Below are 12,057 nucleotides of genomic sequence, written 5' to 3'. Positions count from 1 at the left end.
GATATTCCATGATGCTACCAAATCCTACCCCAGGGCTTGGGGAAGGCTTTCCAGAAAGAAATCAGGACAAATCTGTGTCCTAAAGGTTAGGAATGAGGGTGCGGGTACAAGAGGACCATGGGAGTTCAAGTTTAAAAAACAATGCAGAGGTACTACCAGCACTTAAAATACTGCAGTTTAAAGTTTGAATGGAAGTGCACAGAGGTAGGTTGGAGTTCGCACCACTGAGAGCTTTTCTGTGTATGTAGCTAAGAACTGCATCCTGGAAGTAGAGGTTCAACATATGAGGGCACAAACTCAAAATCCATTGCTGTGAAGTAATATAAATTGTAACATGACATACTAATTAAAGAATTAACTAGGCCCTGGCCGGTTGGCTCAGTGGTAGAGCATCAGCCTGGCGTGCAGGAGTTCCGGGTTCGATTCCCGGCCAGGGCACAAAGGAGAGGCGCCCATCTGCTTCTCCACCCCTCTCCCTCTCCTTCCTCTCTGTCTCTCTCTTCCCCTCCCGCAGCCGAGGCTCCATTGGAGCAAAGGTGGCCCGGGAGCTGGGGATGACTCTGTGGCCTCTGCCTCAGGCGCTAGAGTGGCCCTGGTTGCGGCAGAGCGACGCCCCAGATGGGCAGAGCGTCGCCCCCTGGTGGGCATGCCGGGTGGATCCCGGTTGGGCGCATGTGGGAGTCTGTCTGACTGCCTCCCCGTTTCCAGTTTAAGAAAAATACAAAAAAAAAAGTATTAACTATACTGACTCATCCAGATATTCTTCTTTGTTGTCTTCATTAAAATAGGAAAGAAAGAAAGGAAAGAAAAAAAAAAAAAACAGGAAAGAAAGGAAGTTCCACAGCTCTTACCATCTTCATTTGGGTAGGATATATTCCTTTAAATATTTCGTTCCTCTCTGACTTCCTATATTCCTAAAGTAATCTATTGATGGCTCTGTCAGGACAATAAAATGGAGATTCCTAAGTACTCCAGATTTGCTTGGAATCATCCATTTCTCAAATTTTGTTGTGAAGTCTCTTCCCTGCAATTGTCTATGGCTAACTACCCCCCCTCCAAAAGACGACCATGAGGCAGAACACGGAGGGGAGGTCAAAAGGTGATTTCTATAGGGTTTGGGGGATCTAGGTTAGAGGAATTTAAGGGTGGCCTTTTCCCTGTGGTGATTTTTATTGGGATTGGACATAGTGCATAGTATCAAATCAGTACAGAACTTTTATGAGTTTATTTAAACCAAACTGGCAACATGCTGGGAACCAAGATTTCAAAATGATCTGACAGTTTTGCAGTTCTTTTTATAAATTTGGAATTAAGGAGGGATAAGAAAGATGACATGAAGCCTGACCCTGACCAGGCGGTGGCACAGTGGATAGAGCGTCAGACTGGGAGGCAGAGGACCCAGGTTCGAGACCCCGAGGTCGCCAGCTTGAGCGCGGGCTCATCTGGTTTGAGCAAAAGCTCACCAGCTTGAACCCAAGGTCACTGGCTCCAGCAAGGGGTTACTCAGTCTACTGAAGGCCCGTGGTCAAGGCACGTATGAGAAAGCAATCAGTGAACAACTAAGGTGTTGCAACGCGTAATGAAAAACTAATGATTGATGCTTCTCATCTCTCTCCGTTCCTGTCTGTTTGTCCCTGTCTATCCCTCTTTCTGACTCTCTATCTCTGTAAAAAATAAATTAATTAAATTTTTTTAAAAAAGAAAGATGACATGAAGATGAGGGGGAAGGACTTTTCAATGATTGGATTACAAGATAGTTAACAAGATTATGTGCTGCCTTGAGGGAGTTGACACCTCCCAGAGTGTGAAAAAGAGGATTACTCTGGCATTTCAAAGGGGTGTTAACCTAGATGCACAAGAACAATGGATGAGGATTGCTTAAAGTGAAGATAAACCTTCTACTAAAAAAATTAAACGCCTGGGGGGCTTGACTACACAATGTGACCCACCCTGTTAGCAATTCATCATCAGACCACCACGTGAGATTACTTTCTGTCAGTGAACTTGTCAGGTTTATTACAGAGCCACCCACCCTTTTTTGTGACAGAGAGAGGGACAGATAGGGACAGACAGACAAGAAAGGAGGTTACAGCAGAGCAAGTGACCCCTTGCTCAAGCCAGCGACCTTGAGGCTTGTTGGGCAAATGAGTTGTGAAATCTGTATTTTCTGGTTTTGCTCACTCTTATTGTTAAAAGTGGCCGCTGCTCACATGATGATGCTCTCATGTGGTACAGCTGATGGCTTTCATGCTTGGGAAGGGGCTTGATTGTACTAATGTGTGCTGGGGGAGGACTTTTGCACTGAAAAGTTTTAAAAGGAGGAGCTAGGAGGCCACTTTGGGAGAGAGAGAGCACATTGTTGTAGAGAGAGGAGAGACCATGTTGTAGCAGGGCAGGGAGGGGAGAGACCACGTCGCTGTAGAGAGGGGAGAGACCACGTTGTAGCAGGGCAGGGAGGGGAGAGACCGTGTTGTAGCAGGGCAGGGAGGGGAGAGACCACGTTGTAGCAGGGCAGGGAGGGGAGAGACCACGTTGTAGCAGGGCAGGGGGGGGAGACCACGTTGTAGCAGGGCAGGGGGGGGGAGACCACGTTGTAGCAGGGCAGGGAGGGGGGAGACCACGTTGTAGCAGGGCAGGGAGGGGAGAGACCACGTTGTAGCAGGGCAGGGAGGGGAGAGACCACGTTGTAGCAGGGCAGGGAGGGGAGAGACCATGTTGTAGCAGGGCAGGGAGGGGAGAGACCATGTTGTAGCAGGGCAGGGAGGGGAGAGACCATGTTGCTGTAGAGAGAGGAGAGACCATGTTGTAGCAGGGCAGGGAGGGGAGAGACCACATTGCTGTAGAGAGGGGAGAGACCATGTTGTAGCAGGGCAGGGAGGCCACGTGGAAGAGGCAGTCAGGTGAGATGGGGGCTTGCAGAGGGGACTGAGTGAGGCGAGTGGAGCCTTTGATTCTAGGAAAACCAGAAAGAATGGCTTTTGGTGCCCGTGTGTTTGTTTTTCTCGTTGGCCAGTATGAGTCTAGAATAAAGGAAAATGGTCCACCAGTTTTTGGCTCTGTTGTTTCATTACCGTCTGTCCAGATCAAATGCGAACCTGCACAGGCCAGGTGGTTGTGATGGTGGCTGTGGCTACTGGCCTTACAGGGATCAAGTCAGTGACCATGGGGTCATGTCTATGATCCCACGCTCAAGCCAGGGACCACACGCTCAAGCTGGTATGTCCACACTCAAGCTGGGAACTTTGGGTTTTTTGTTTGTTTGTTTGTTTGTATTTTTCTGAAGTGGGAAGTGAGGAGGCAGACAGACAGACTCCCGCATGTGCCCGACCGGGATCCACCTGGCATGCCCACCAGGTGGTGATGCTCTGCCCATCTGGGCCATTGCTTCTATGTGAGGAGAGCCATTCTAACGCTTGAGGCAGAGGCCATGGAGCCATCCTCAGCGCCCCAGCCAACTTTACTCCAGTGGAGCCTTGGCTGCAAAAGGGGAGAAGAGAGACAGAGAGGAAGGAGAGGGGGAAGGGTGGAGAAGCAGATGGGTGCTTCTCCTGTGTGCCCTGGCCGGGAATCAAACCCAGGACTTCCACATGCCGGGCGAAGCTCCACCGCTGAGCCAACCGGCCAGGGCCACAACTTTGGGATTTTGATCCTTACTCCACAGCATCCCAGGCTGATGCTCTACCCACTGCACTGCCACCTAGTCCAGCAGACCATTCATTAGCTTTGTAGGTGTGGTCCTGACTGGTAAGTGCCAGGGGGTCATTAGTCAATGCACCAGGTCCTGATATCAGCCATGACACTCCTAATTTTGCTGCTTCTTTGGGCCTGAAGCTGAAACATAGCTGAAGCTTAAATGTTGTTTTCCAGGGGTTAATGCTTCAGGGAGCAGTATGCAAGGGCTGAGGCACTGCGTGATGGGGTGGCTCTCCACCCTGGTGACCCTCTGCCCCTGCCCTATCCTTCCTGCTCTGTTCATGCCTGTCTAATTGCCGGCTACACTCTGACTTCATAACACTCATGCTCTTTCCATTTATTTGTAACACCGTAATATTATTCTTATACTGTTGACTAATGTATGCAATATCTTAAATTCGTTCTTTTCTATTTATTTTATTGATTTTAGAGAGAGGAAGGGAGAGAGAAGGAGAGAGAGGAACATCAATCTGTTCCTGTATATTCTCTTTAGAAGAAGCAGGGTAGCCTGACCAGGCGGTGGCGCAGTGGATAGAGTGTTGGACTGTGATGTGGAGGACCCAGGTTCGAGACCCCAAGGTCTCCAGCTTGAGCGTGGGCTCATCCATTTTGAGCAAAGCTCACCAGCTTGAGCCTAAGGTTGCTGGCTCAAGCAAGGAGTCACTTGGTCTGCTATAGCCCCCCAGTCAAGCCACATATGAGAAAGCAATCAATGAACAACTAAGGAACCACAACGAAGAATTGATGTTTCTCATCTCTCTCCCTTCCTGTCTGTCTGTCCCTATTTATTCCCTCTCTCTGACTCTCTCTGTCTCTGCCACAAAAAAGAAAAAAAAGAAGAAGCAGCAGCAGGGTATAAATGGTAAATACATTTTTAGGGCATTCATTAGTGAACTTTTCATGTATATATGGACTTCTTCCCCAGAGATTCTGATTCTGGAGCTATTATTCAAAGCTCTACAGATAAGTTTAATAAGCCATATTTAGTTACCATTGAGGAGGAAAGATGAATTTAGACAATGAATGGTATTGTTATATGTGGAACTATGATATCATTCTTATAAATTTGATTCATTCAATCAACAATAAATATGAAGCAACTACTATGCCCCAGGTGTTGTTACAGATTCTCGGAATGTAGTCACAAACACAACAAATAAGATTCCTGCTGCCTGACCGGGCGGTGGCACAGTGGATGGAGCGTTGGACTGGGATGCTGAGGACCCAGGTTCGAGACCCCTGGGTCGCCAGCTTGAGCGCGGGCTCATCTGGTGGAACAAAGCTCACCAGCTTGGACCCAGGGTCGCTGGCTTGAGCAAGGGGTTACTCGGTCTGTTGAAGGCCCGCAGTCAGGGCACATATGGGAGGGCAATCAATGAACAACTAAGGTGTGGCAACGAAGGTAATGATTGATGCTTCTCATCTCTCTCCGTTCCTGTCTGTCCCTCTCTCTGACTCTCTCTTTAAAAAAAGAAAAAAAAAAGATTCCTGCTCACTTCAGAGTTTGTATGATAGTGTGTGATGGTTAATTTTATACATCAACTTGGAGGGTGTAAATAGTTTTGTTATGTAAATAGCTACAGAAATAAGATCACATATTTAGATTCAGAATAGAAATATTAGTGTTATTTCTTTTTAATTTTTATTAATTTTAATTTATTGTGTTAACATGGATTCAAGTGTCCCATTCAATATAACAACCCCACCTCCCTATCCCATTTCTAAAGATTTTTATAATCTCCATTTTATATTTTTCTTTTTTTTTTTTTTAGATGAGAGGAGGGAAGACAATGAGGCAGACTCCCACATGTGCCCCAAATGGGATCCACTCGGTAGCCCCATCTTGGGCCAATGCTTGTGTACCAAGCTATTTTTAGCACCTGAGGCTGATAAACGCTGACCAACCAAGCTATCCTCAGTGCCCAGGGCCATGCTTGAACCAGTTGAGCCACTGGCTTCGGGAGGGGAAGAGGGAAAGAAGGCGAAGAGGGAAGGGAGAGAAGTAGAGGTCACTTTCCCTGTGTGTCCTGACAGAGAATCAAACCCAGGATGTCCATACTCCAGAATGACACTCTATCCCCTGAGCCACCAGCCAGGGCCATTTATATTTTCAAAATACATTCATAAAACAATGAATTTTAGTCTGACTGGAAGTGGCACAGTGGATAGAGCATCAACCTGGTATGCTGGGAACCCAGGTTGGAAGCCCTGAGGTTGCCAGCTTGAGCGCGGGGTCGCCAGTTTGAGTGTGGGATCATAGACATGACCCAATGGTTGCTGGCTTGAGCCCAAAGATCACTGGTTTGAAGCCCAAGGTCATGGGCTTGAGCCCAAAGGTCGCTTGGCTTGAGACCAGGTCTCTGGGCCCCACTCCTGTCAAGGCACATATAAGAAGCAATCAATGAACAACTAAAATTAACACAACTATGAGTTGATGCTTCCAATCACCTCTTTCTCTCTCTCACTTAAAAAAAAAAAAAAAAGATGAGTTTGAGATGAAAGGGTAAAGAGCTATTAACCACAGGTGTGATTTCCCTCTAGATGTATATTCTGAAAGAGAGACCAGTTTCCCAACAAAGCAACATGCTCTTCCCCTCAGAATTTCTTCTCCTTATAAAATTTGCTTTTTCTTAATTTCAAAATCAGTTATAGTTCTTTTTTTAGTGTTTATCCTTAGCCTTAAAAAACACAAAAATTGTATAATTGAGTAAAATTTGTTTTATTCCTTTCCTCAGATTATGTTTATCTAGTTATCTTTATATATGCTTCATGAGAAATACATTTCACTGAGCAACCTGTGTGAGCAAGGCTCTTTATGTATCACTATTTCTTATACAGACTTCTCAGATTGTTTATAGAAGTACAGTAGTCTCTCTTATCTGCGGTTTCCCGTTCCACAGTTTGTTACCGGTAGTCAACTGTGGTCTGAAAATCTTAATGGAAAAATACAAAAATAAACCATTCATAAGTTTTAAGTTGAGTGCCATTGAGTACTGTGATGAAATCTTATGCCACTCCGTCCTGCCCAGGACATGAATCATCCCTTTGTCCAATGTCTCCATGTCTCTGTGCTGTCGTCGCTGCCCACTCTTCAGTGACTTAATAGCCATTTCAGGTATCAGATCGACTATTGTGGTGTCCTAGTGCTCCTGTTCAAGTAACCCTCATAGTAGCCTAACACTCCATCAACAATGCCTATATCATTCACCTCACTGCATCTCATCACACAGGCATTGTATCATCTCACATCATTGCTGTAAGATATTTTGAGAGAGAAAAGGAGGTATATAACTTTTATTACAGCATATTATTATAATTGTTCTATTTTATTTTTAGTAATTGTTGTTCATCTCTATGCCTAATTTATAAATTAGACTTTATTATACATATGTAGGTATAGAAAAAAACATAGCATATATAGGGTTTGGTACTATCCACAATTCCAGGCATCCACTGGCAGGTCTTGAAATATTCCCTGCAGATAAAGGGGTACTACTGTGCTGTTACCACCTTTCAACAAACAGCTTTTGACCTGTACCCTCTACACGATGTTGTAACATAAATTAGTAAATTATGAGTCATGAATATATTTCCTATAAATTATACAAAATTTCAAAGAGAGGGGATACATTTAAAAAAAAGGAAAAGTAATAATCAACATTTTCTACAAAAAATGTAGTTTAAAAAATATTTTGGATCTTCTATTTTCTTAAAAATTTTATTTATTTATTTATTTTTTACAGAGACAGTGAGTCAGAGAGAGGGATAGACAGGGACAGACAGACAGGAACGGAGAGAGATGAGAAGCATCAATCATTAGTTTTTCGTTGCGCGTTGTAATACCTTAGTTGTTCACTGATTGCTTTCTCATATGTGCCTTGACTACGGGCCTTCAGCAGACCGAGTAACCCCTTGCTGGAGCCAGTGACCTTGGGTTCAAGCTGGTGGGCTTTTGCTCAAACCAGATGAGCCTGCGCTCAAGCTGGCGACCTCGGGGTCTCAAACCTGGGTCCTCTGCATCCCAGTCTGATGCTCTATCCACTGTGCCACCACCTGGTCAGGCTGGATCTTCTATTTTCACCATGGTACACGTACGACAGTGTCTCTCCAGCATTGGCTAAAGAGAACAGTTTTCAGAGTTAGGCCTCTAGGATTTGAACCCCAGCTCTGTCACTCACCAGCTGGGTCATCTTGTACAAGTTATCTACTCTCTTTGGGCCTCATTTTTCTCATCTATAAAATGGAGATAATAGTATTTATTTCTTGGGTTGAGGAGAGGATAACATGTAAAGCTCTTATTATAGAACCGTGTCTCATAAAGCACATAAGCTCAATACGTATTATTTATTATTTTGACAAATACTTCACAGTGTCTTTGTGGAAATCTCCACCTAAGTTTGTCTAGTATTCAATAAATATTTTAATGATAAAATTATTAAAAGGTGAAATAACTGTTTGAGGCTCTGCTGTTTCTCACAAATCCTGCTAATTTATCATGATGTCATAAGATGGCCACACTTGAACAATACCTCAGTTGATTTTTATTCTTAGCATTTAATATTATCCTAAAACTACTTTTTAACTACATTAACTAAAATTTTGCTTTAGTTGACATTTCTTTGCTTAATGAGAAAAACGGTGTTTAATTTTTATTTTTTAAGAGAAAATTTCGATACAGTCAGAAGTCTTCAAGTACTTGGGATATGCCCACTCGTTCCCCTTCCCACCTAAATCAAAAGCAAAGAGGAAATGGTTACATCAAAATAAAATATTTTAGTCCCAAATACCTTATGAACCTTTCTTTGGTTTCAACATATTGCATGGGATTATCTAACCAGGTGATAAAAAGTTCCTCCTTTGAAACTAGCAGAGTCATCGACTTGTAATTCATTATGTTTGCTTAATGGAGTCATTTTCTCCCCCGTATTTCCTGGTTCAAGATTTGTCATCTTTGACTCTTGTACCTTCCCCCATCTTGTCAATTTTATATTTTTATGTCTGTCCAATCTGTTCCTTCCCTGTTCTCAATATTGGTTCTTATTACCTTTGCCTCTTATACTGCCAGTTTTACCGTCTCCGGTTCATTTCATACCTTTTCAAGGAAACACACTTCTGAAGAATTTCCAGTGACTGTGTATTGCCTATGGAGTAATGTCTAAGCCAGGGGTCCCCAAACTATGGCCTGCGGGCCGCATGCGGCCCCCTGATGCCATTTATCCGGCCCCCACTGCACTTCCAGAAGGGGCACCCTTTTCATTGGTGGTCAGTAAGAGGAGCTCATTGACCATCTCATTAGCCAAAAGCAGGCCCATAGTTCCCATTGAAATACTGGTCAGTTTGTTGATTTAAATTTACTTGTTCTTTATTTTAAATATTGTATTTGTTCCCGTTTTGTTTTTTTACTTTAAAATAAGATATGTGCAGTGTGCATAGGGATTTGTTCATAGTTTTTTTTATAGCCCGGCCCTCCAACGGTCTGAGGGACAGTGAACTGGCCCCCTGTGTAAAAAGTGTGGGGACCCCTGGCCAGTCTGCACTCTCCTGCTGGTTCACTTCCGCCACTCTAAGTTATTCTCTTCGATATGCTTATTGCCTTTTGCTCAGCCTCCCGGACACTCGGAGAGGTTAAGTAACTAGCACGTGACTGTGGGGCAATACTTTTCCTGGCTGGCTGATGGGAGCCTCTTCCCACTACACCCGAGTTGTGGGTTTGGTTCCAGGTCAGGGCATATACAGGAACAGATTAATGTTTCTGTCTGCCTCCCACACCTCCTCTCTCTCTAAAATAAATTAATTAAATTTTTTTTCTTTAAAGACATTGATAGTTTTAAATTTTTTATTTATTTGTTTTTAGAGAGAGAAAGAGAGAGAAACATCAGCTTGTTCCAACTTGCTGGAGCCAATTGAGCCATGGAAGGGGGAGGGGGGACAGAAGGGAAAAGGGGGAGAGGGGAGAGGGGGTGAAACAGATGATCCCTTCTCCTGTGTGCCCAGACCGGGAATTGAGCTGAGACATCCACACAACAGACAATGTTCTGCCACTGAGCCAAGCGGCCGGGGCAGACTTGGCTACTATGCTAACCAGACCGTGGCTGATTCCTAGTCCCCTTCAGTGTGCTGGGCCTAGTGCCTGTGACCTGGACTTTCACTTGTCTGCTTATAGAGTTCTCTGTGTAGGAGATGGGCACAGGCTGTGGCCTCTCACCACACCAATTCAAAGCCCACTCACTCCTTTGATGCCCAGTTGGTAGTTCCAGTCGGGAGGAAAATGCTTGTGTGTCTTTCTACCCTATCTTTATGCATCATCTGTGGATTATGTTGGGGAGCCAGACAACTCCCCCACTCTTCCCTTTTTTAGTTCTCTGGCTGGACTAATTATAAATAATAAAATTGACCAAAAAAATAGCTGGGTTAACAAGGAAAAAAAACCCAATTTAATAGGTGTACACAGGAAAATGACAATATGATGCTCAGATAATAAAATGAGGCTCAAAAAGATTGAACTAGGTACCCTTTTACACTTTTTAGACCAAGAAACAAATTTGAGAGAAATTGATAGAACAAAGAAAGTTAGTGTTCATTAGAAAGGAATCTAAGCAGGTTTGGTTATTTGTTAGTGAGGAATCTAAACAAAGTTTAGGCTTGAGCAGTGAATGAGTAAAAGTTTGCTTATACAAGCTTTTCAATTCTGGATTTTATAACTTGTGATAAGGCTGTATCTGAACCCTTCAGAAGTCTGGAGGGCACCTATTATGGAGATTTATTTCCAACTTTTGGGGGAAAGAGGAGATTCAGACAGCTCTTTCTGCTTCTCAGGTGATTTTGTTTCGAAATAATCAATATATTATTGTGGATTATCTTGGGGCAGCCTGCTCTGCACCCTGACAATCACCAAACTTGTTATTCTGATGTTTCCAAAACTAAATATGTTTAGGATACATCTGAAGGCTGAGAGAGAGGAAGGGAGGGAGAGAGAGACTCACAAACATCCGTCTGTTCCTGTATGTGCCCTAACAGGGGCTCTAACCGGCCACCTCCGCGCTTTGGGAGGATGCTCTAACCAACTGAGCAATACCGCCGGGCCAGAGTGGGTTGTTTGTAGTGTAGGTTGCCGGGGTCCGGCTCTCAGAAGCCCCGTTTAGTCGATCTGAATTAGGGCCTAGGGATCAGCACTCCAGGTGGTTTGCACTTCAAACTTTGGACGTGGACGTCCAAAATAATGGAGGGCAACTCTCCGAAGTCTGGATGAAATAAAAGAGGACGTTCATCCTTTCTGGCCCACGGGCCTTCAGAAGCCCACCTCCTGTTGATGCCAAACGGGAACGGGGACCCAGGTGCTGGGGTGAATAGGAGGCGGAGAGAGCGCACTGCCCCCGCTGCAGCAAGCTCCTCACCCAGGGCAGGGCGGGTGGCTCGCCCGCTGGTGGACGGGCTGGGGGTGGGGGCGGCCCCTGCCCCGCCCCGCCCCGCGCCCCCTCCCGCCACGCCCCGGTCGGGTGCTTAGTCACGGTGAGACCGCGCCGCTGGCCCCGGGCCGGCGCCCCCTCCTCCCCGGGGACCGCCCCGGGCCGCCCCCTCCGCGCACTTCCGCGTGCATGGCCCTGCTGCCGCGGGCCCTGGGCACGAGCGCGAGCTCGAGCTGGACGGTGACGGCGCGCGCCCTCGCCGGCTCCCCGCTGCCTCGGCGCCCGCCCGCCAGCGCCGTCTCCCGCGCCGTGCTCCGCGCCATGGCGTGCCGGCAGGAGCCGCAGGCGCAGGGCCCGCCGCCCGCCGCGGGCGCCGTGGCCTACGACTACCTGGTGATCGGCGGCGGCTCGGGCGGGCTGGCCAGCGCGCGCCGGGCGGCCGAGCTGGGCGCCAGGGTGGCCGTGGTGGAGAGCCACAAGCTGGGCGGCACTTGCGTGAGTACCGGGTCCCTCCCGGCGCTCCCGCGCCTCTATCTGCTGCCGCGCTGCGAACCGCAGCCCCGCTTTCTTTTCGCTTCTCCAGAACCAGTCTGCGCTCTTTCCGAGCGCGATCCGTCCCTTCGGGCCCCGGGGATGGGCCCCTCGCGCTGCGCCGCCCGCTTTCCCGCCGCTGCTGAGGTCGGGGCCCCAGCAGGTTTAGATAAGGGAAATGGAAGGGGCGTCCCTGCGGGCCCCAGAGCTAACCCTGCGTCTGGTCCGGCCCAGGTGCAAAACTAGCAGTAGCCGTAGGAGGTTATAGTTAAATGAACTTGCCTGCATCGTCACTGCTCAAGGTGGAAGAGTAATGTGTTCCACGCTTGAGCTCATCACTGGACCCATGAAACAAAAAAGGGCATCTGGAGAAATTGCAGCTGGCCTGTGTGTATTGGGGGCGGAGGTGAGGAGGTAAATGCCCTTG

The 12,057-nt window shown here is 46.8% G+C and overlaps 1 protein-coding gene across 1 annotated transcript in view; it reads left to right on the top strand.

Moving 5' to 3' along the window:
* The first annotated feature begins 11,229 nt into the window (after window positions 1-11,229).
* Window positions 11,230-12,057, top strand: part of GSR (glutathione-disulfide reductase) — a 44,804-nt gene continuing 43,976 nt past the window's right edge. The window contains exon 1 of the mRNA XM_066380285.1: window positions 11,230-11,594. Coding sequence (XP_066236382.1) covers window positions 11,289-11,594 — 306 coding nt within the window. The 5' untranslated portion in view covers window positions 11,230-11,288. The remainder of the gene's footprint in view (window positions 11,595-12,057) is intronic.

The sequence above is a fragment of the Saccopteryx leptura genome, chromosome 4 (genome assembly GCF_036850995.1).
Source record: "Saccopteryx leptura isolate mSacLep1 chromosome 4, mSacLep1_pri_phased_curated, whole genome shotgun sequence".
Classification (NCBI taxonomy): domain Eukaryota; kingdom Metazoa; phylum Chordata; class Mammalia; order Chiroptera; family Emballonuridae; genus Saccopteryx; species Saccopteryx leptura.
This window is presented reverse-complemented; position numbering and strand designations above follow the sequence as displayed.